At 33.7% G+C, this 25,131-nt stretch overlaps 1 protein-coding gene across 4 annotated transcripts in view; it reads right to left on the minus strand.

Moving 5' to 3' along the window:
- LOC108742833 (potassium/sodium hyperpolarization-activated cyclic nucleotide-gated channel 2-like) overlaps positions 1–25,131 on the minus strand; it is a 74,799-nt gene that overhangs the window by 7,978 nt on the left and 41,690 nt on the right. For 3 of the 4 annotated variants that reach the window (XM_025977311.1, XM_025977313.1, XM_025977312.1), the window contains 3 exons: positions 21,056–21,148; positions 13,021–13,170; positions 929–1,147 (listed from right to left, as the gene is read on the minus strand). In XM_025977311.1, the coding sequence (XP_025833096.1) occupies positions 929–1,147; positions 13,021–13,170; positions 21,056–21,148 (462 nt within the window). The remainder of the gene's footprint in view (positions 1–928; positions 1,148–13,020; positions 13,171–21,055; positions 21,149–25,131) is intronic. The other variant, XM_025977314.1, reaches the window with a different exon arrangement.

Here is a 25,131-nt window from a genome sequence, read left to right on the forward strand (position 1 = left end):
GGAACGGACAACAAAAGTGACACTACTTTGAACAGATTTGGGAAATCAGGTTGTTCCGTAAATATGACTTGCCATTTTTCTGCAGTGCATGTTTCTTTGAAAGTGATGCTGCTGTTACAATTTTTTTCCCTAATTTGATTTAAATGGTTAACTTCATTGTAACGGGCATCATAATTAATTTTTGTTTCCATATTTATGGTTTCGGTAATTTAAAGAATCAAATTAAAATGACTTATGAGAGCTAGCCAATTGTCATCATTGTAGTTGAACCATTTTTCGAAATAGCATACTGCTTTTTCTATAAACAAATTGAAGATTTTATACACTCTTGCTTTTATTCCAGGTGAAGACTGTTCCATGGATTCGATTTTCTTCATGGTCACAAAGCCGTAAAACTTGTCTTCTTTTCTTTGAATTAAATCGTTTCTATATTGAATTAAACTAGCGTTCAGAAACATAGAAACATTCTCAAAAATATTGTATTGTGCAATATTATTGATGTAAAAATACTCTGAATTTCGAATAATCGCTTACAAAATTACGATGTTTACTTAAGGCTTTAAATAGAGTATTTTTGCGTACTTTATGTGTCTTGTAAAGTGTAACGTACGCACAGTCGAAATAGAGTACAATACTTTATAATAAAGTACGGGTGGCAACCCTAGTGAGAACTACAACAGAAAATTGTGATAATGCTACTTAATTGTTTTGAGTCATTTTTCAGGGTAAAAAATTTACAAAAACTGTCATTTTATAACTTTCCAAATAGAGCTTGTTCTTCACTAATTCCTAATTCTACTCATGATCTACCTCATGCAATACACATTATTTTTTTACAACGGCGTAGATAATGAAAATTTTTTTGCTGCGGTTTTTGTCTCACGCAAGTGTGACGACGTAGGAAAGTGGGTGTTTGAAGTGAACTTGCCTTTTCCCGATATTGCCTTCTCGAAGAATCCAAACTTTGGATGAGATTCGTTGCGTGACCTAGAAATAAAGCGTAGCACGTAGCCCCGGATATCATAGAGAGCATTGTCAGCCACATGTCGGTCAAAGATTGGGGCGGAAACCTGCCGTACCCGATACACAACATGTGAGACATGGCCTTAAAAAGTGCCCAGGAATACTGCTCCAACCAAAATGCATGCTGAAATACAAAAAACAATTATATGTAATCATTTTCAATAAGATGATTTCGTGAATATTTGACGATGATCTTTCTAAAAAAATACTGTATGCCACATAGTTTGTCAACAAGGACGTTGTATATACTAGCGGATTTTTGCTATATTGATAAGAATCAATGTATCTTCTTGATCAATAGCAGATACATACATATACCGTTACATAGGTAACTGGTACAAAGTTAATACATCTAAATTATTTATTTAAAATTGCAAGCTAACACCTACTACTGAGTTAGTAGGTCAATTAGCGATCTTTTAAGTAGCGGTAGTAATAAGATTGAATTCGAATTCAGATTGAAGATTACAAGAAGCGGTCTCTGATGGTTCTCTATCATTTTCTGCGATCCCATAAAGGTAGGATTATATTCATCATTATAAGGTCGTTACTCCTAAGTACACGCACTTCCACTCTTTCCAAATCCTGAGCTAATCTTCGCATTTCCCTAAAACTAGAACAACCCACATTCTTAACTATTTGCGAACAGTAATCTACGTCTACCTCTATTCTGTTTCTGCCTGTAATATGTCTGACTAGACCTTCATGCCTGAGAAGGTGTCCTATCAACCTATCTCGCCTATTTCTTATTGAATTCCATGGAGTCCTATGTTCTTCCACTATTTCTAATACCTCTTCATTTCTAACCTTCTCTATCCACGGTATCCTCAACATTCGCCCATTAAAGTCCACTGAATTTGAAGTCTATATTGTCTAAATATAAAAAGGAGCATTGATTCATTGGAAAAAGGTGGTGTATTTCGCTTAGGATTCAATTTATGTAATGCCAAACACTGTATTATTAACAATCATCGTTTAGACATGGATAAGGTTAAAATTTTACAGGGCAACATCCCAAACAGCAGAAAACTATCTCTATTGGAAAACTTGGAAATTAGAAAAGCTGTTCACAATAATTGTAATCTAGTTAATAGTCAACTCCCACCCCACATGCTTCCTTGTAATAGTATATATTGTTCAAACGCATTTTTACATTTAACCGTGGCATGGCCTAAAGGCTTAATCCATTGTTTAGCATTCGCAAGGACACCGGTTCGATTCCGGGTCCGTCTGCCTTGATCCAAGTTTTTCTGTGGTTTCCTTGGATCACTTAGGCAAATGCTGAGGCAGTAATATTCCACAGATAATCTTTCATTCTCTTCTGTCTTNCTATTTAACAACCCTTATTAATAGCTGGCTTTCCCTCGCTTACTTTTTCTTCGAATTCTATTCTTTTCAATTTTAACTAGTCTGTACATGTTCTGCTAATACTTTTACTTCTAGAATATTCTCCCTCTATTTACTAACAATCCTGTAGTATAAATACTCTTTAAATTTCCTACTTATTACCCAGCGGCATGGCCTAGAGGTTTAGACCATTGCTTAGCATTCGGGAGGACGCCGGTTCGATTCCGGGTCCGTCTGTCTTGGTCCAAGTTGTTCTGTGGTTTCCTTGGATCACTTAGGCAAATGCTGAGGCAGTAATATTCCACAGATAATCTTTCATTCTCTTCTGTCTTCATTTCGTCCGTCTCTTACCCGAATCACCACCCACCCATTTTCACGATTCCTGAAAGGAGGCTGAAGAGGGCTTTCCGCTCTACCTTTCGGCGTAGTTCGGAGGGACTGCCTGCCCATCAGCATTAGTAACTGGTGGGAATGAAACACCCAAGTTTTTTTACATTTAGTAACCTTTTGAATAGCCTAGGAAATAGTAGCTATGAGCGGAACAATATTTTCGAGGTAATTAAAATTTTTCGTGAAAATTATTTGTTTTCTTTCTTCTCTTTGTTTTGATCTTTCACAAGTTTAAAGTTTAAGTTTGCAGTAATTCAAGATATCTACTTGAGTAGTATCACTAGATGTCTACATACTGTCATAACTACATTTTCACTCAATCTCAAAGAGCTTTTGTAACTGTATTATATCTTTTATTTAAATAAAAATCGTTATTTTCTTCTATGGCGAGGATTTCTTTTACAAGAGGTTCACAGTTTTCTGTGAAATTTAATTGACATACATGATATTTAAAAACTCATGAAGCCTGGTTGTTCCTTACTTTCAAGTGTTTAAATTAAATGGGAACGTTAAACTTCTATGCTACTACCTTTAATTATATCTATTTTTAAATAAATACTTCAATTAAAATGGGTTCTAAAAGTTCGTTCACTTCTGTACTTTAATTTGAAAATTGTTTATGAAACTTCCTTGAATAAAGTGTGAAATTACCCGTGAAGTGAAGCATCGTCAGTAGCAAAGAGGAAAAGAAAAACGATGACGAAATTTTCTCCTGATTTGACCCAGTTACTTTGATACCTACTCAAAACTTGCTGATTCTCCCAGATAATAATATCTGTACAGTAATATGTGCTTTCATTAATTTATTTTGCGCTCCTAAGAGGTGATATTTCCGTACAGTCAGCAACTTTACATTATTTCTTTCATATTTTGCAAACGTATCTCGTTTGTTTCCAATCGATTTCTACATGAAACTTATTAACAAAATGCAAAGAAGGGACACACACACACACACACACACACACACCGAAGTCTAAAATTTCAGTGTACCTATGTATTTTGATTTCCGCTTTTGTAATTATTTTAATGAGGTAGTAAAAGGGTAAACAGTACATTTTGCTGTAACCGTTAAATTGCTTTTTAATAAGCCTTTTGAACGTATGTACATTGCAGCACCTAAGTAAATAATTTACGAGAAAGTAAAAAAAGGAAGAATGTGGAAAGAAGTCAAGCAGATTAGCCGATTCTTGTCTCGCTCAATTGCCCACTATTCTGTAAGACAGTTTGACGAAATGAAGCTTCAAAAAGTACAAATGCTCCACAAATTTTAAAATTGTTTATCTCACTGAAATTGATAGTATACTGTAGGATCGTCGTTAAAAATTAAATTCTTTCGGACGCCCAAAAAAATCCTTCCTTTTGACGAAAAACTACGGGAAAAATTTTGCTTTTTGATTTTTAACAAAAAGAACACGTGCCGACGGCCAATTGAAGTTCATTTTTCGATAAAATTATAGTTTTTCGTTTTGAAAATAAATAAATAATATTGAATATAACTTGGTAGTCATTAAATAAATCTCTATAAATAAATAATTGTATATAAAATTTACAAAATTGTTCATATTTCAGGAAAAATAAAGTTGTTAGTGCTAAAATAACTGACTTAATAAAGTTTATAAGTTTACCAATGAGATTATCTCGATGGATATGAACTTCATCTAAAACCAAAAAAAACCCTTTTGTAGAGAATTTAATTTCCTATAAGCCTGTTTTCATAATTTTTTATCCAAATTTAAATACTGTGTTCAATATTTCAAAAAACTATAATTTTATTGAAAAACGAACTTCAATTGACCGTCAGCACGTGTTCCTTTTGTTGAAAATCAAAAAGCAAAATTTTTCCCGTAGTTTTTCGTCAAAAGGAAGGATTTTTTTGGGCGTCCGAAAGAATTTAATTTTTAACGACCACCCTAATAGAAAGGTTTTGGGTAAGCTTCCGAGGCGACTCTACTGAATTGGGGGGATTTTTGGAAAGCCTTGGTCAAGATATGTCGAATGGAATCACTCCCAGCGCACGTAGAAGAAGGTGACCTTTGATCCATTTTAACAGCAGATATTCTGAATGGATGTTACCTAATGCAGGTTGTATTATGTTAGGTTATTGTAGATAAAAATCCTCTCTTCATTATTGGGGACCAAACTTACCCCTTTCACTCTACCTCTTTGTTGCTAAAATGGGTCAAAGGGCAACTGCTCTACTCTCTTGGAGAAGTACCATTTAAAAAGTTTTGACCCATGTCTTCCAAAAGGTATCACTCCTTCCCCAATTCAGTCTATCGGAGTTTTGCCATTATTTCCTTATTTTCCAGGTTTTTTTATTTATTTATTCATAAATTTAAAAACGATGCACAAAAGGGACACTTATGGCATAACATAACTAATAGAGCAAAGACACGTATATTATTTCGTGAAACACCCCGTACATATTTGCGCTCCTTGATTCCACTTTAACAATTTTTACCTTAGGAAAATGTACTGATATTATTTGAAATTTATTCAGTATAAATAAAATTAGCGAGTTAGATACAAAGTTTTACTCCATTTAAAGTTTCTAAAGCTTTTCTTGATGTTTTTCATAGCCATCTCTCGTAAAAAAACGAAGAAAAGCTTAAAAGCCTTTTCATATTACGTATAATAACTTCGTTTGCAGATATCCATGCTGGAAGTTTCTATATGCTTGTTATAAATTTTCACAAGGCTGCTATCCGAAAATAGTGGAATAACATACATCATCATCATACTGAGGGCGTCAGGTCAAGACTGGGTTGGAAGCGCACCTCCACATTCCTTCCTATCCTGAGCTTATTTTCGCATTCTCATAAAATTAGAATTTAACACATCCTTGACTATTTGTGACTAGTAATCTAATCCAGAGCCGGGAAAACTTCTTAGGAGCCGCTGCCTGAGATTAGTTTGCGTCACTCCATACCCTTCAATGAGTACGAGAGAGTAAGCAATAATTATCCATATTGCTTTCTCTTTTTCTTATCCCTTTTACTCCCATATCAAGCCCCTCCATCTCGTAGACGAGCGAAGCCTCTCTCGCAACTTAATAATATCTACGAAAATGATCATCCCGCAGCTCAGGGGTAGCACGCCTGACTACGGTCGCAATACTATTGGATTCGACTATGAAAGAGGCGACTTACCTACGAAATGAAAGTGATGAGGAAAGGAAAGAATCCTCCCACTCGCACTCACAGGAGCAGTGAGGAGCTCCTTGGCTATACCTGAGGACTACTCGGGAGTCAAAAGAGCCGAGTTTGCGCGGCTCTGATCTAATGTAGACTTCTTCTTCTAAAATGCCTTTAACCTCATGTTTGAGAAGGTGACCTACCAACTTATCTCGCCTATTTCTTATTGACTTCCATAACATCCACTATTTCTAATACTTCCTCATTTGTAACTTTCTAAATATCATTCGCCTGTAACACCACATTTTGAACGCTTCTAACCTTTTCCTTTCCGATGCGCTCACTATACCATAGTCTAGTGAGCATACTCACCCGTACAGACCCGTATTCTATCATACACTTTTGACAATCTTTTTTGAATTTCTAAAGGGGCCGTTCGAGTATTACGTAAGCAGTTTTTTTGAAATTATTAACCCCCTCCTCCTCCGCTTTAGCAAAAGTAAGTCTAGCTCTTAGCCCCTCTCTCATGCTTACGTAAAAATTGATACATGCATTTTTCAATGTGTTATAGAGTTATAATTTCTCTATTGATTCATGAGCAGCAGTTATGAGTCCCTGAAAATACGTTTCGTTTTCAAGCATAGACAAGTAAGGTTGCCATATATGTTCAAACCAAAATGGACTTGTAGAAAATCCGAAAAAGTAAAAAAGTAAATACTGCTGGCGTAATCACCAACCAGACCTCCTCTTCCCTCATATCATTAAAAATAAGCAAAGCAAAAAACCTCGCGTGTCCTTTTAGTGCTTAACCGTTTTAAAGGCGACCACCCTGCACTATCCCTGTTTTACATCTTTACTGAGCCTTCCTTTCCGAGTTATTTGACTTCCTAGATACTGAGAATTAACCACTTCTTCTAATTTTTCGTCTCCTATTTTTATATGCACTCTTTCCCTACTTCTTTACTTTTATTTTCACACACTACTGTTTTGTCAAAACCGCGTTCATTTTTATAAGGCTATCTGTGACTTCTCTTTGCTAGATGCTAGTAGTGGTAAATCATCTAAAAATCTAAGCATACTAGTCTTTGGTTCTGTACATCTATCCATAAACGTGTCCTGTCTTTAATGATATTTATCGCGTCTTCGATGTATGACTCCCTTCCTATTATTTACTTCTCTACGTTGGAATAATACAGATACGTGATAAAAAAGGAAGGAAAAAGTTGTTATAAATATAGGTACTTAGTGTTTTGTGAATTTCTCATTTTTGACTGCGATTAGACACTGACTGTTCTGCAGTGTTGTAGCTTAGTAAAGAAAAATAAATGATGGAAGATAAGATGCACTGAGAAATTTTCATTAGATATAATTTCATGGAGATGTAAGTCCAATAATAATCATCGGTGTCTTACCGCTTTCCTTTTCCTTTTTCATTTTTTTTTTCAAAAATGTCAAGCTTAAACCGTCTGCGTGCTGGTTATTGGCCTCCCGTGCTCTAACAATGACCGTCTTGACGTTTCGTTAGCGCGAAATTTAAGTTGAATTTTAAAAGGTGGTTCAACCTGAGCAAGTATCCCGGACTTTCCCTACCTGTTTTTTTTTTTCAAAGAACACAAAAATTGTTATTTTGTGTTATTAACTGTATATGTATTTTTACAATAATGTTAATTCAAAAACATTTCCGTTTAGTTAGATCTAGTGTAATTGTTTACTTTTATTACATTTCGAATTCCTTTGTTGCTTTGTTCAGTTCAAATTTATAACTTTTCTTCAAACTTTTCTTAAACTGTTTAGGCCATAAATTCCTTTCTTCTATTGTTTGACTGTATGATATTTTGTGAATATTCTCATTGTTACACAGACAGAATGTAAACGAGAAATTCAAATAGTTCTTGATAGTATAAATGAGATTTTTCTGATTGACAATACTACCTGGCTCATTGTTTGCTGTTTGTTACTTATTCTCAGAATTTTTCTGTATCTGGTTGCACTCGGCACCCTCTCGTCTATTACGACATTCAGGAAATTCCAATGTTTAAATGTTTCAATTAGAATACACCTCCTTTGCTGGTTGTTCTCTAGTTTTTCAGTAAATTTTAAGGTTGTTAGTATTTAAGAAACCTTCTGAATAAAAACATCACTGAGTGGCATAGCCTAGAGGTTTGGACCATTGCTTAGCATTCGGGAGGACGTCGGTTCGATTCCGGGTCCGTCTGTCTTGGTCCAAGTTTTTCTGCGGATCCCTTGGATCACTTAGGCAAATGCTGAGGCAGATAATCTTTCATTCTCTTCTGTCTTCATTTCGTCCGTCTCATCTTTCTCACCCGAACCACCACCCACCCATTCCCACGATTCCTGAAAGTAGGCTGAAGAGGGCCTTCCGCCCTATCTGCCCGCCCACTAGCATTACTGGCTGGTGGGAATGAAACACCCATAAGTTTTCTTTTTTTTTTTTAAAAAACATCAAACCAAATTCACTACTAATTTCATACGAAAACATTTCAGTAGAACAGAAATTCAAAAACGCAATTTCCGAGTGGTCTGAGGATAATTTCTTATCTCACAACTGCACAACTGTTAATATACGTAATCATCCTAATGCCGCATTTATAAACCAACGTAATAAAAATATTTGGTACTTTTATTATTGTGCATTTACAAATGACATAACTGAACTGTTCCTTGCGCGGTAAGTAAAGCGAAACACCATTCAATTAATAACAATTAATAACAGTACGAAATAACGTTAAATAATGTACGGGAAATGAAGATATATTTACTATAAAGAATTTAGGAAATCATTTTCGAGAATTATAAATTTGTAAATGAATAATAAATTGGAAAGACATGAAAATTGTCATAAAATAACGTTTTACTGATCTTTAAACTTTATGATACACAGAATATATTGCACAATATGTAGGAGTTATAAAATTCCTTTTATTACAAATTGCTATTTTTCGTATGTGAACATAAAATACTGTTTTGTAATCTACTTATCTGATACAGTATCTTTATACAATATTCGCATTATGGTTATATAAAGTTGACCATTTAACTCATACCATTTATCGCCCTCTTTTGCCTCAATTCTTTTGGTCACATTTGGAACTTGGGGAAGAAATAGCGAATCCGTTTAACTTATATATAGGTATTAGGAGTTAATATAACAAAAATAAAATAAAATCGGGATCTTTGTCTTGCGTGACCAATTTAGACTCTAATAAGAATTTATCGTGTAAATTTTACTAAATATACAATGTTTCACACAATTTTAAAAACAGTAACTGCCTAAAATAAATGTATATGTGCGCTATAAAATGTACCTTATGTATTCCGTAATAGATCGAGGGAAATAAAAACTTGCGGGCAAGTTAATAGTTTACATCTTTTACCAGTAAAAGAATTTATTACTGCCTCTCTGCAGCTTCACCATAATTACAGTTTCTTAAAGCATTTATTTGACAGAGTGTTGGCAAACCGTTCGGTTGTTAATTTAAATGATTACAACCCTTACATTTTCTGTATCCCCTTTTATTACCCATTGTAGCCACTATACGAAGTTACTACAAATGAGATAGTAAAAGAAGAGGTACAAATCGTTAAAGTTCAAATTGTACCGGGTGTCTAGAAAAGGTATGGGGTGTATGTAAATTCAATTCAAGTCAAGTCAAAAAAAATCATTTTTGTTAAATTTTAGACAAAGTATTGGAAAATTAATCCAATGATGTTGTCCAAATGTTGACTCTCGTGCTGTTCGCACTCCTCTAACCGAAAACGGAAATTAGCCGCCACGCGTCTACACATCTCTCTGGAAACAGGGACCATTTCCGTGTGGATATTGTGCTTCAATTGCAGCAGATATCGTGGTTTGTTTACGTACACCTTCTCTTTAAGGTATCCCCATAAAAAATAATCAGATTTTCGCAAATAGTTAAGAATATGGGTTGTTCTAGTTTTAGGGAAATGCGAATATTAGTTTAGGATAGGAAAGAGTGGAGGTGCGTATCCAACCAGTCTGAGGACTAACGACCTTATGATGATGATGAGGAGGTGTGAGATTAGGACTTCTCGGAGGCCAGTTGATGGTCTCTCGACGAGAGGGAAAAGCTGATTGACAACTGCAAGCGAATGGTTTGAGGTGGGGGGGCATGTGGCCCCATCTTGTTGAAATCGTCTTTCCACATTATAACCACGAAACTCTTGCAGTTGTGGAACCAAAAAGTTTCTTAACATGTCGCAATACTGGTCATTATTTACCATAAGTGTTCGCCCTTGCCGGTCTCCAAACAAAGAACGCCCAATGATGCCTACAAAAGACATGACAGCCCACTCAATAACTTTTGGACTATGTAGTGGTTGTTCATGTTTATGTCTTGGATTTTCTTTGGCCCCGTAGCGACAGTTCTGTTTGTTTACGTAACCATTTAAGTGAATGTTCGCTTCGTCGCTAAACAGAATGTTTTCAAAGCGTGAAAGTTTGAAAAGCGTTGATGCATTTCATTTGTAAAATTCAGTCGGAGAGGATAATCGGTAACGTTCAGTTTTTGAACTACCTGCACTTTGTAGGCTGTCAGATGTAAATCTTGCTTCCGAATCTTCGGTAACGACGATTTTTTAATGTTAAGTTCGTGACCGCGTTTGCGAACGGATTGAGATGGATTTTCACGCAGCAACACTTTCATTTCTTCAATCGTTTATTGAGTTCGAACAGAGGGTGGACGACCTGGATTGTTAATTTTTGCAGTCGAACCGGTAGTCGCGAACATTCGAATTCATTTTCTGATGGTATCGTCCTTCGGTGCATTGAATTTTTCCATAAACCCATAATTCGTCACCAGTTATGACCAACTTTGGGTCGTCGCGGACTAGTCCAACAGCTCCTTAGCTATGTTAATGAGAGTTAATTAAACAATTTTGATACGAATTTCGCCGCGACCCGTCTCATGCCCAAATCATTCGTAAAAATCAAATGGCAGGAGTCAATCGATATGTTTAGGTTCTCAGCAACTTCTCTAACGATGATTCGACGATTGGCTAATACTTCACTTCATCAAAGTTTTCGTCTGTTGTAGACGTGTGCGGGCGCCCGGAACGCTCTTCGTCGTTCACATCTTCTCGACCCTCTGAGAACATTTTGTACCACCGACAAACTTTGCTTCGATCCAAGGTAGCTTCACCATATGCCACAGTCAACATTGTTGTGGATTGTACCTGCTAGCTACGAAATTTATTATTCGAGCACGATAACTACAGGTTTTCCCGTGACCGGCTACCTGAACTACCCCGTGCTACAACCAAACTTACCTACAATAGCAACTTTTATCATCTATTTTTAATTCCCTTGTGTATTTATATTTTACTTTACTCTTGTCTTCTTTATTCCCGCTGTTTGGTTGTAGTTTCCTACTTGATCCCTTCTTTTTCTCTATTTTTTTGACTTCCTTACTTCTTCGTTCAATCATCTTTTTTGTCTCTTTTTTTTTTCTATTTTTATTCATTTTTATCGTAGAACCACCGCTCTTCTTTCTAACACTATATTCTTATGCATGCCCTGTCGTTTCCTATAGTTAGTTTTTTTATTTTTTTCCGCGAAGTTAACGATAAAAGCGAATTCGTTTTTATCATTACCTTTCGCCCTTCTCTTATCACCCCACCATCATCCCAGTCTCAACCCCTCTTTTTCCCAACCCTTGCGTGGTACTGGGGTTTGTATAAATAACCCTCATTCCTCAGTACCAGCATCCTTCGATCGACCTTCACAGCGAGCGAATCTTCTCAGCATACAGCAGCAGCCTACCAGTCTTCTACCCTCGACTATTCTCCAGCTGATCTTCGAGCAGACCAGACCAGTAGCAGCCTTCAACGGACNTCTTCATTTCGCCCGTTTCATCTTTCTCACCTGATCCACCACCCACCCATTCCCACGACTCCTGAAAGCAGGCTGAAGAGGGCCTTCCGCCCTACCTTCCGGCATAGTCCGGAGGGACTGCCCGCCCACCAGCATCACTGGGAATGAAACACCCAAAAGTTTTTTTTTTTCAGTACCAGCAGCTCCAATATTCCACCGACCCACGGCAAGGAAGAAGGAGTTCCATCACCAGCCACCCCCGTTTTCTTTGCTTTCGCCTAGCCGTTAGCCTCCGAGTGCCAGTTTGTAGCGTAAGTGTTTCAACCAGCGTTTTTTGGTCTTGCTCAGACTTTTTGTTTTGTATATATATATTTTCTTGCCTATATTTGTATTTTTCACTGTATATATTTTGTTTCATGTTTGTTCTTAATTATTTGTTATTCCAGTTGTAGTGTTAGGATATAAGTTAGGATTAGTGTGTGTGAATAAACTGTGTAAAAAGAAAGCAAAGACTTATCATTCGGAATACGTCCGCGCACATAAGTTTGTTTTTCACACAAAATTTGATACAGATTCTTAGAATAGGCAAAATCGAAGAAGAGCCAAAACGCGTGCTAGTAAAGCAGCTATCAAAAATGAACTGAACATTCAACATAGCTGAACTTGTAGGTATAAGTGAGAGACATGAGTTCCAACATAACGCCACAAAAAAATCGAAAATCGAATATATGTAACCCGCGGAAATTGAAAATTCGCGATTCCTTTTGAACAGACTTCGTATATAGGGTAATCCAAAAAATGTGCAACGTGCTGATTGTGTCCAAACTATTGACTTTTTTCAAACAAAACTAAACTTAAAACTTTTTCCTATAACTATTTTTAATTGGACCCATACTAAACTGTGCTGACATTTAAACGCAATCTTCTTTCTTCTATTTTTGAACACTATACGGTATACGGTAAATAAAGAACAAGTTTTGTTTGAACAATTTTTCGATTACACTAACCTATAGTTTAGCCACAATGTGCAGATTATGATTTAGTATGGTTAAATACAAAAATACTAAAAAAGAAACTTAGGTTCATTATTTACTCTTAAGAATTTTTACTTCAGTCGTAAATCCTTTGACGCACACACTTCTCTTGTAATAAAAAACCTTTTCCTATAGGTTTCATTCATTGTACTTAAAGAAACTTTAAATGCAAATATCCTTACGGTTAGTCCTGTTAAGTAAATCTGGAAAACGTACAAGGGCATAAATTATATTCACTCACCTCCAGCTCGTTAATTGCAACCCAGGAATTGGAAGGAAATCCTTGAAGCATAGGCACCAGAAATTGCAGACAACCCGACCAATGGCCAATGAGAAGCATCATACATATGAGGTTAAAAATCCGCATAAATACACTGGCCATATTTAAAAACTGAAACGTAAAAGATAAAATCGATTATTTTCTTAAGATATCTACGCAATTATATGTGCTCCACAATATGTGTATGTATGCCTATGTTATAAGAACAGCTTGCAAATTTCCTAAAGTATTGAAAGACAAATTAAAATGGTCATTTTCAAATAAATAAGAAATCCTTCGAAAAAATATAAGTAAACAGCCACCAAAACAACAAAAAATTATAAAACCTCCAAAGTTACAAATGGAAACAACATATACTGTCGAAGCAAAAGCAGCAATTAAGCGACTGGCTTTGTTACTCTTTTTGCAGATTATAAATTATTTGATTGAAAATTATTTTTAATACATAAGAATTTATCATTTTACATTGGTACAAATATACAAAATACAAGAAACAAAACAAGCCTTAACCGTATTTACCGAGAACATATGATATTTTTAATAGATTGATTGCTGAAATAATTTTTAGCTTTATAGTCCAGTCGGTAGAGAACTTTCCCGACGTAAATTTGTTGCCGGACAGGAATTGTTCCTTGTTGTAGCCGGGGAAAAGTTAAGCATTCCTGTATATTTTTAAACTTCAAAAAAGTGTGCGTTAACAAATAGGGGTGGGCCAAATTTGACAGAAACCACGTTTTTTGACCTAGAAGGCAAGGTATGCTTTTTAGAAAGAAAAGTTATAATAAAAATTGTAGAGAAATTAAAAACCTTTGTCAATTAGTTATTGCAGAAATCCCAAATAATCGTAAAAAATTGCAATTTCTTGGTTATATTGTTTGTTTAATGCAAAAATTACTTTTTTAATGATTTTAACACATTAAAATGATATTTTTTAAATTTGGCATCGAACTAGTTTTTGTGGACGTAAATTGGTCAATTTCTCGGCAATTTTTATTTGAAACTTTTCATACCTTGCTTTCTAGGTCTAAAAACCTGGTTTTTGTCAACTTTGGACTTTTTCGAAGTTTAAAAATATATAGGAATGCTTAACTTTTTCCTAGGCTACAACAAGGAACAACTCCCGTCCGGTAACAAATTTATGTCGGGAAATTCTCCACCGACTGGACTATTAATACAATCAGAAAAAATAATTCATGAGACATATTTGACAGCTTAATTAAAAAAATATATTACTTCAGAATATAATACTAGTGGATTAGTAAATTAGAATAAATAACTGAATTTATTATACAAGGGTAGAACCAAAACTTGTTTACTTCAATGAGTTATTGCTCGCCGGCAAACTGGAACGCTCCACCTGTAATATACCGCTAGTCACGTAGTTATGCGGTTTTGGGACGCCAAAGGCGTTAAACCTATCAAAATGTTTTAACAATTTAATAAAGTAGTGCATAGATTTCAAAAACTTTCTGCAAGAGACGTCAAAAGAAACGAGAAATTTTCAATTGCCAACGTGAACGTCGCGAGATTGATCATATATCACCCACACACCCTATAGTGCGCACTTGGCACCCAGTGACTATCACTTGTTTCTCAAATTGAATAAACATTACGCTGGAACGTACATCAGCGACCAAAGTTTCACTAACCAGCAGCTCTTGTCTTGGCTTTAAAATCAAAATTAAGAAATTAAAACCATGGCTCCTGGGTCATAATTCCTTGTATTAATTCAAAAGTATCGATATTTTTGGACGCAGAAGGGTGACACCCGAAATGGGTACTACATAGCGAAATAGTTATGAATAGTTGGGGTTAAACCATAAAGATTAGAATACTAATAAGTAATTCTCACACAATAAGTTGTTTTAAATAACCTTATGAAATGTAATATTATATAAATACTATTTATTAATACTTATGCTTTCATATTTGAAATGACGAACAAAAATTTTTCTGTTGTGCATAATTATTGCGAATCATATTTTTATGGATATTCCATTGTAGGTATGAGATTAGTTATATCCTTATAAATAATTTTACAATAAACATTTCTCAATATACCTATGCTCTCACATTAGTATAATCAACGGACCGCATTTTACATTTGTTCTACAGGGAGTAACAATTTTATGAGATTAAGTATTAGACACAAGAAAATCAAAAACAGTTTTGTGGAACTAAACTATACTTCGTTTACTTTCTGTAGCGATGTGACCTTCATTTTGACCGGTGCAAAGTAGACAAGAACAGCACTAGGCCAGAAAAGAAAGGAGATAACTCTCGGCCGAACTCTTAACCGGTGAGGAGCGTATAATCGGTACAGTACTGCACGGAAAAATTGACCATTTTATCCACTACAATTGTATTGCTCAAATGTGCTGTTAACGGTACCATTTACTACTGAAAATATCAACGAGATGTTTATTTATATTTGAAGACATATTAAAGGCTTTAACGCTTGTTTTCGACTCGCATTAACATTCATGATTGAAAAAAACTTTCGGCAGGTACTGTATGAAAAAGTATGTTTAATGAACAAGAGTCGAGAGTACAATGAGCTTTTTTCTCCCTAGCTACGATTTTGTCAGCGCGCATTGGAAGGGGCACATCGCTAGAGAAAGTAAATGAAGTATAATAGTAAGTAAAATCCAAAATAACACATAAAAACGTTTAAATAAAAATAATTTCATAATAACGATACGATTATTTTCCTGCATTGCATCAGAAACAAAAGACATAAACAGATGAAAATATAAAAAAGTAACTTCAAAGTGGAATTTATTGTCAAATGAAACACTGCTTGCAAGTCTCGAAAATGTTAATCCCAAAGATTCCAAAATATTCACGGTAAAACGAGAAAAGAATCCAAAATGTGATTTTCCCATAAAACTTTATAAGCCATTAACTTTACGACTGTAATAAACTTGGGTCGTTTCGTACGAACATCTCGCAGAATATCGTTCCCACATTAATAATGTAATAGATGTATGCAGCATAGTTTAATATTTATAATTTTCGATTATAATAATTATGTTTATAGATTATACGTATTTATGTAGTAATGGAATTATGCAATGAGATCAGAATAACACATAAAATTAAGTGTTGTATGACATTTTTAAAATAAAAATATCTCGAGAAGAAAATTAAAACTATGCTATTTATTTTAATATGATTTTGCTTCCTACTTCTATCCTAGGCATACACATTTATTGGGTGTATGCTCCAAAGCACCACCCAGGAACGACTGTATACAATTTCCTGTGGTACATAATTGGTATCTAATCAAATCTCACATCAAATGATACTAAATCTATCAAAGCAATGTTCTCATTAATGTGTAACTGAATATAAATAATGTGACGCTAAAGGACGAATCCAAATATTGAAGAACGGATGTTTAAACTGAACCTTAGGATGGTCACAATCAATGTTAAATAATTAGAGTTCAATAAAAAAAACATCAAGGTAAGTATTAATCGTCGAAAACTACAAAAACCAAGAAAAAAGAAATTCATTATTAGGGAATATCGGAAACACCGCTAAAGTAACAAAGTTTTGAAAACTTTCGCCAAAATATTTAAGAAGGACGGATAATTCGAAAATGTTAAGTTACAGCTATTATACCAGCTTTTAAATGTTGGAATCCCTTTGTATATTGTTTACATTAAATTTGTTATCTATCAATTAGGTACGTTGAACAAACGTAGTCTGTCGAAATTGTCATTCGTGGATCGCCATTTATCTCATCAGCACGTTTCGAGAGAATGCTGGCTTTACTTACTGCCTCTAAACAGCGTGATGAATGCCATCTATAGAAATTTGCTACTAATTTTGAATTCGTTTATGTTTGTCAAAATGTAAATTATTACGCATCAAAAATTGAACAATGAAGCCAAAAACAAGTGTTATTTGGCACTACTTCAATAATGAAGTTTGTGCGAAGATTTATTCACGAAGGGGTTTGTAAAGGTAGCTCTTTCCAATTTATCAGGAAGCTTATTGTTTTTTGTAATGAAAATGTCGTAAATGCTTTTAACACTAGTGAAAGGGTTTTCAAGGTATAAGTCGGTAAAAGTCTAGATGATGCCCCCCAAAGGGGATGGGGGGGGTCAAAAGAGGAGGTCTCCCGCACCTCTGTACCTTAAAAAGTTCGTGGCGGTCTCACCCCCATAAAAAATTATGGGGGTTTAAAGTTAATAAATATGTTAATTTTTATACATTTCTAGACATATAAATATTTATATAGTCATTCTTAGTATTCAAAGATAAAACTATTGAAAAATACATAAAAAATACTGAGAAAGTTATATAAAACATTATTTAAATACCTTTATCAATAGGGTAGGTTAGGTAGGTTATCGGGTTTTGTTCAAGTGACCACCCTTTTTCGATCCCCCACCTCCACCCGCTTGAAAATGTTTTTTTTATTGAATTTTATTTGAATTATAGTGTATGAAAATTGTCAAAATAATCAACATTCAACCCCCACAACTTTTTATAGGGGTGAGACCGCCGCAAATTGTTTATGGGGTTTTACTCAGGTGACCACCCTCTTTCGATACCCCTACCCTAACCCTCATCGGGGGTGGGGGGGGTCATCATCTAACCCCCATAACTTTTTATGGGGGTGAGACCGCCACGAACTTTTTATGGTACAGTGGTGGGGGAGACCTCCTCTTTCGATCCCCCCTCAAGGGGGTGGGGGCCATCATCTAGACATTTACCGTATAAGTTTAATATAAACATTTATGAAATTATGATAGATATGCATCTATATATACCATCTGAATCTTGCGGCAAATTCATCGGAAGGAATCCTCCCTTAATATATAAAAAAGGTTCACATTGTATTTTTATCTTTATAAATCACAAAGTAAAGTATACCTACCAAGTTTTCTCGACACCCGAATAAATTTCATAGAAAATTAGTACTCATTTGACTTTAGCGTAGTGCATGAACGTTCTTCAAAAATAGAAAGCAGGGATTCCCCGAGCATCACTAGCTCACGCCACCAAAGAAGTTCGGCGGCAAAAAAGTAAACTTAGCGCAATGGATGCGTTCTAAAACTCTTTTTATCTTTTTCTAATGAATTTGTTTAAATGTTAATAATTTATTTGTATAATTCTCTAGTTACTATCTAACATAAACTGATTAAATACAAAATTAATATCTATTACCAAATTTTGTGAGAAATGTTAGGTTCCTCCTGTCTTCTTGGCCTCTCGGGCCCGTAGCATTTTGCCTATTTTGTCAACCTATTGTTACGCATTTAAAGACATGATAGAATAATTTCCCAAATGGTATTTAGTAATCCTTATACAAATCCTAATAATCGCGCCCATTATATTGAAAATCTCCCTCTCGCTTACGAATATTATATTTATATATGTTTATGTTTATCTAAATTTTGATTGTGATAAAACGCAATTTGTATTACTTTAATTCACTTTTAGCATTTACGAATTTACGAAGATTGACAAAAAACTGCTGCTTATGATTACATAATAGCATGCCGCCACAGAGACACGATAATAATTTATAGAATTACAAAGCTCTATCAAAGTGCTAACTTTCAGTTCACGCAAATATGCGAACATTTTCGAAACTTCATCGAAATCTCATAATAAGAGATACAAGATCAACTAAACTGAATAATTTTATAATCGAAATAATTGATAATCGAATAAAAAAACAATGAAATGAATTTTCGACTTCGTTATACGGAGAAATTTTTATAGCAAAGCAAAAATTACAATTTTCAATTGTACATGACTGAATTTGCCGTAGAAATCGTAGAATTTATTAGGTAACTTGTAATAATCTCAATTTTGACATTTTTTTTTAATTATTTCAAGTTTCTTACTTAATACAATTTAATTTGTAATAACAACTAAAATACCTAGTAAATTTGTTTCTGCTGGGATTGTATTTTTGCAAATTCGGGTCCAAATTGTAATTGTTATTATTTTCACTTACGAAGCAACGAGCTAGTGTAATAAGTTGTAAATATTGTTTTAATATTTAGGTAAATTTTCATTTTTTATTTTCTCCGTCTAATTATGAATCAGTCAGAAAGATATAAGTATTGAGTACATCAATAAATAAGGGAATATCGACATATTTCCATAGATTAATAAATAGGTACGAATTATGATGCTCTTGGGAACTAAAAAGGATAAATCGTATGTAAAATATAATCTTTTCGTTGTTTTTACTCTTTGTCTTTTTCTGAGAAAATCATTTAAAAAAAAGCAATATATCTTTTATTGGCGGTAGTAGTACCTACTATTAGTGTTTCCTACAGCTCGAATCCCCTAGCTGCAAACTTTATAAAGAACTTTTGCTTCCATTGTTGAAGTACCTACAGCCAAATCAGACTTTTCAACAAAATCATTCTACAAATTTTATCGTCTTTTCTAGCTTTGAAAAAGCTTTTATACGCATTTGATAAAAAACATGCACATTGATACGATATCAATGAAACCAACTTTCAATTTGCTATCAGTAAAGAAACTTCAATGGTGTCAATTTTTAGGTGTTTCCCGGAATATAAAGAACACTTCACATCAACTTTAGCTGACCGAATCTATTTACTACGAATTAAAAATGATATACCTACATATCTATATATTGATAATTGTCAGTTGTTTATTGTTATCGATAATTACTGATATAAGTCAATAGATTTGTTCGCTTAAAAGTTTACTAGTTAACCGCTACAGAAAAAGAAGCGCTATTTTCTCAATTGTCTAATCGTATATGAAGCAAATAAACGCAAAATCCCTCTGGAACGCTAATTAAAAATAGCTTGTAAAAAGCCGTAGTAAAAAATTAAATACCCATGTTTAATTTAGTCTCCAGATGGTGGTTACGACAAGGCTAAAATTGTAGTTGAGTGGTTGAGCTTGAGACTGCCCGGAAAACGTTAAACTTATATTACACCTTCAACCTGTCCAGTTGTCTGAACATAAAGCTCCGGGGTAACAGTCTTACAAAACCGGGACATCCGATTTTTTACTTGGACAACACCAACTGTGAAACCCTTAATCCAACGGGATAAACAGTAACAGGAAAGATAATAATCCTTACTTGTACTTAACCCGATTTAATATTGATCTTACCATAATACAATTTAAGAGTTAAACTAATCTTCGTTTGATTCGGATTCCAGTGTAGAATAAAAGAAGGTTTTTCAGACCAGCCAACTTGGCATCCTTAAAAGTCAGATTTCACGATTAGAAACGTTGGTAGAACAAAACAGTTTTCGTTCGTCACTGTCAGGTTACTAGATTATAATAAACCGGACTTTTTTTGTTCGTAGAAAAGCTACAATGATAAAGCAACGTGCATATGTATGTGAAGCTACCTACACACAAACAAAATGCATCAAAAAGTGACATCTACCTATACAAACAAACAAAACATGTGACAATACATACGTTATAACAATGCATAAGAACTACTACATAAAAGCACAAAGCACAAGCGTTGTAGAAGCTAAGCCGGGACAGATTGCTGAAGAACGTATTACGCTATTAACTTATGAATATGTCGAATTCGGTTCCAAATTTTTGCAGTCGAATTAGGTCCTTAAGGAAAAAAAGTAAATTTTATTACTATTCTCTTTATTAGTCTGGTATTAATTTTACTCCCGAAAGCAATAACGGTGAGCAATTAGGTCTATTAGTTCGACGCCATCTTGTGCTATATTAGGGACCTGTAGCACTGAAAGTTTCATTTAGCCGCAACAGTGGGACCCAATTCGACTGAAATATTTTAGGTAAGGTGGTGATAGGGACCCAACGTGGCCCCTTATAGATTACAATTAAATAAGGGATAAATGTATGTATGGCGCGAATAAAAGCTGGAAATAGAGGCGCCACGGGTCGGTAATACGCATGCTTTGTATTAATATTATATTTATATATATATATGTATATATAAAAGGCGATCATTAGTAGTATAAGACTGCAGCTTGAAGCTGATGATTACCTTAAAGATGAGATTGCTCGTTTTTGACTTGTCGACGTCCGAACTGAGGCGCCCCCTCCTTTCCGTTCTCTTTTTTTGGAGGTTCTGCAAGATCTAGAAAAAAGCGAAGAACACAAATAGTAGAGAAAGCTTGGCACGCTCAATCCACAGAAGAACGAACATATTAGTTAGAAAGTTAAAGAGCGGTGTGTGACTTTGAAAAGTTAGTAAGTTAACAAGAGTTAGTAAAGCTATTTACAAAATTGCTCGGTACATAATCATAGAAGGTTTTACTCAGGTATATACAAGAAAGTTGTGTATGTTACATTTTAATTCAATTTTAATTTCAGGTACTCTTATGAATAAGGTAAGAACCAAACGAGATAAAAAAAAATTATTTTATCTTAAACTCAAATAATCAATTGAAAAAAAAAAAAGACTTTTACGTATTTTAAATAATTTTTATATATGCAATGCTTTTTGTTTTTTAAAAATAGGAAATCAAAAACGGTACCGTTAATGACAATGAATAAATTGAAATGAATTAAAAACTTTATACGTAATGTTGTGTAAATGCTAAGCGCTAAAAAAGGACTGGTGAATAAATAATAAGCAAAGCAAAACAGCGTAATTTTAGCAGTACATTTAGCAAATAAAGCTGTTGTACCTGTGAAAAAAAGAAGTACTTAGCCAAATTATAACAGCAAAACACAAAAGAAAGTGTTTTCTAAACATTTAGAAAGTAAAATTACTTTATTGGGAGGTTTGTTTTCATCCCTACATAACGTTTAATTGATTGAAAATTTAAAATAAAATTGGATTAACAATTAATCATACATCCCGCACTTTCTTTGCTGCAAGAAGGTGAATCTTGGCAATGATTCGTTTAGTTGTTATCGCTGGAAGACAAATACGCTACGGTTTGGTCATATTAGTTTAAAGATTCTATACGGTAGGTTCACTTCTTTGATCTGCTTAAAATATCGACATTTTTTGAAGGACATCATAAATTAAATTTATGTGCGCTGAACTACCATATACAAGGACGCTTCAACAGTTTTATCGATATGTTTAGATACATAATATATTTGTACAGTAGTTTCGCGATGACACTCTGTACATTCCAGCCCTTGCTCAGCGGGGAATTCGTTGACGAAATAGTGAAGCGTCGACAAGAGAGAGATGTAAGGGCGTGACTGGGAAGTGAACCTACTGTACAGAATCTTTACACTGTGATGGTAGGTTCACTTCACCACTTCATCTACACTAAAGCAAGGGCTGGCTTGTGTCATCTTGAAGCCACAGTACAAATATATTTTATATCTAAAAGCTTCAATAAAACTAATAAACAGTTCTCGTATATATTAATTCAACACGCATAAAGTTAATTCATGAGTGAACCTACCGTATAGAATTTTTATAGTGTGACTGTACTACAGAATGCTACCTCCAAGAAAACATTGCTGTCTCAAATTTTGTACAAAAATCAAATAAGCCCTTCAATTTCCAATATCGTCAAAACATTGATTTAACATACGATTAGAAAGTGAAAAATAATTTAGATTAGTTTTAATATCCCTTGCTAATTTGATAAGTGTATTTTATGGAATAACACCGTTTCAATATAAAATGAAATCGACAATAAACTAAAGTGTAAAAGACCATTTTTCTAATTTCTGTTAGTCATTTTAGAATAGATGTAGTTAAAACTTTCGAAAATATCCATTGAAAATTGTTTAAAAAAAATATTGGCTTTTTTTATCATTTTTTCGCCGTTATTGTAGCTGTGGTTCATGACTGTAATTGATCAATTTTCGTACCTGTTTTTAACATTAATCGACAGTAGTTGTTGAAAAAATCGAATTCTTCCATACTTACTGTTATTTGAAGACTAGTACATAATTCAGGAATTTGATGTTTAGATACAATATTTATATTACTAACGATCAATACGAATGATAGTTACCGGTACCTACTAACAACGAATAACTGGGAAATAGAAACAGAAAATAAGCGTGTTCTGTTTATATTGTGAAATTTTATTTAACAAAGTATTGGACTTGAAGATGACTAAAACTATTTTTATCAAAATATTGAACTAATGTAAAGTCAAAAAGGACTCATAACTTTGGCGGCATATATTTTTTTATTGCATTGATTTAAAATGTAGAAATAAAAAGCGACTTTATATTAATGATGGGTCACTATACTATCAATATTTGTGGGTTTGACTCTCGGTAATTAATGATAAAAGGTAAACAATTTGTGATTAGCAAAAATAATCGTACCGGCTGCTAACCAATTTTAAATTCCTTTTTAAATTTTCATAAAAACCACGACTTTTTATGTTTCTTTACCAGTGTATTATTACCATTAGGAAACCTTATTTAAAGATTTTCACTAATATTTTAGTCATTTTGTTGCAAAACAAAAACAGTCACAACTGTTTGGTCACATTTTGACTTCTTTGAATACTGGATGCGCTCTGTTACGATTGTATTAAACAATAATTAACTTTTGAATAAACTAGGCAGTTGTAATGCATTTTTAGATATAAAAATTTTAGTGAAATTAGTTTTAAAAAACTACATTAAAAAAAAAGAATTACAATATTAGCAATTTTGTTTACGTAATTGTAGTTTCTTTAAATATAATTTGCTGCAACTAGTTTTAGTTGAATCTTTATCGGGTTAGATAAAAAATTTTATGTTTTCTTATTTAATTGGTATAATTTTTGTAAAACTGACCTTTTAAGAGATCCGATGTCAATTTATAATTACTACAATTCTACACCTTAGAATTCACTATGTATCTGTTTCTAAATAACAAATAGAGTAACAGTGTCAGTTTAACAATAGTTAGACCAAAACAGACTACAGTTTAATAGTTAAAAACATTTAACTCTTTGTCTGACTTTTCAATAACTCCATAGATATAAAACTTCATGTTCCAAGAATTATTATTTAATTTTATTCATCAATTTTTGGTAAAACTTTGGAATTAATGTAACTAACAATTTGAAGTCATTTGGATTGTTCATTGTTGGTGTTTTTGTTTTGCGATTGAAGAGATACATTGACAACTAGTAAGACGGAAATATATAATCAATAGATCAAATTTCCTAGAAAAACAGAGTCTGGTCACTCATGGGATTAGCTTGATTAACGTGATTAAATAATGGCGGAATCAATCGCTGGATTAACTTGTACGGTGCATTTGGAAGTACATTTAAAATTTAAATGGAGTTGTAGATTAATTACATTATGGAACAAATAACACTATTGGTACTTTAGCAATAAAATAATTGTCAACCACATCCTTTTTGAATTTAGCACAACTGAAAATGTAATATGTAGCAATTCAAATTCATAAAATACAATGTTAATTTCTTTTTTCTTACGACATATATATATATATATATCATTACGTCGATATTTAACAACACCTGACTAAATGCTAGAACACAAAATGAGAAAAAAATAACAACATTAATACCAATACCAGCAGCCATTTTGTAATCACATTGATAACATTGGCTAGATTGTATTTCTGGGGACTCTAGTTAAAGATGCAGCATGTATTTAATGTCGATTCGATTGTTTTGTCCCCCAGTGCTCAAAGCAACCATAAATATTGCACAATTTAAACTATATTTGTGTTTTGATACATGTATTTGTCGCAGTGTATTTCTGACTTTGCGGCAAAGTAAGCGCAGGCTAATTGAATATAATTGTCTCAGTTTTTAAATGCTGACAACTCTAAAAATCATGCATCAAATTGAAAATATTTTATCAAAATTCACGAAAAACCCAAAAAGCATTGTACTTTAATCACATTGTAATATTGTGGGGACCGCCGTGTCGGTTTAAAAAGACCAGACAAAAAAACAATCCCTAACATTTTTTTTTTGATAAAAAGTCGGAAACTAATTTTATTCTCGTTTAATATTCATAAGAGTATGATGCTAATGTTAAGTAGTTTCAAAAAAAATTTTGTTTAAAATTTATTTTAGGACAAATATAGTACGACTTAGTAGTAAGCAGCCTAGTAGATAGGTTTAGCAAGAAGGATGCAAAGTTTCATAATAATTAAACAAC

This window comes from Agrilus planipennis, unplaced genomic scaffold (assembly GCF_000699045.2).
Source record: "Agrilus planipennis isolate EAB-ADULT unplaced genomic scaffold, Apla_2.0 scaffold376, whole genome shotgun sequence".
Lineage (NCBI taxonomy): Eukaryota > Metazoa > Arthropoda > Insecta > Coleoptera > Buprestidae > Agrilus > Agrilus planipennis.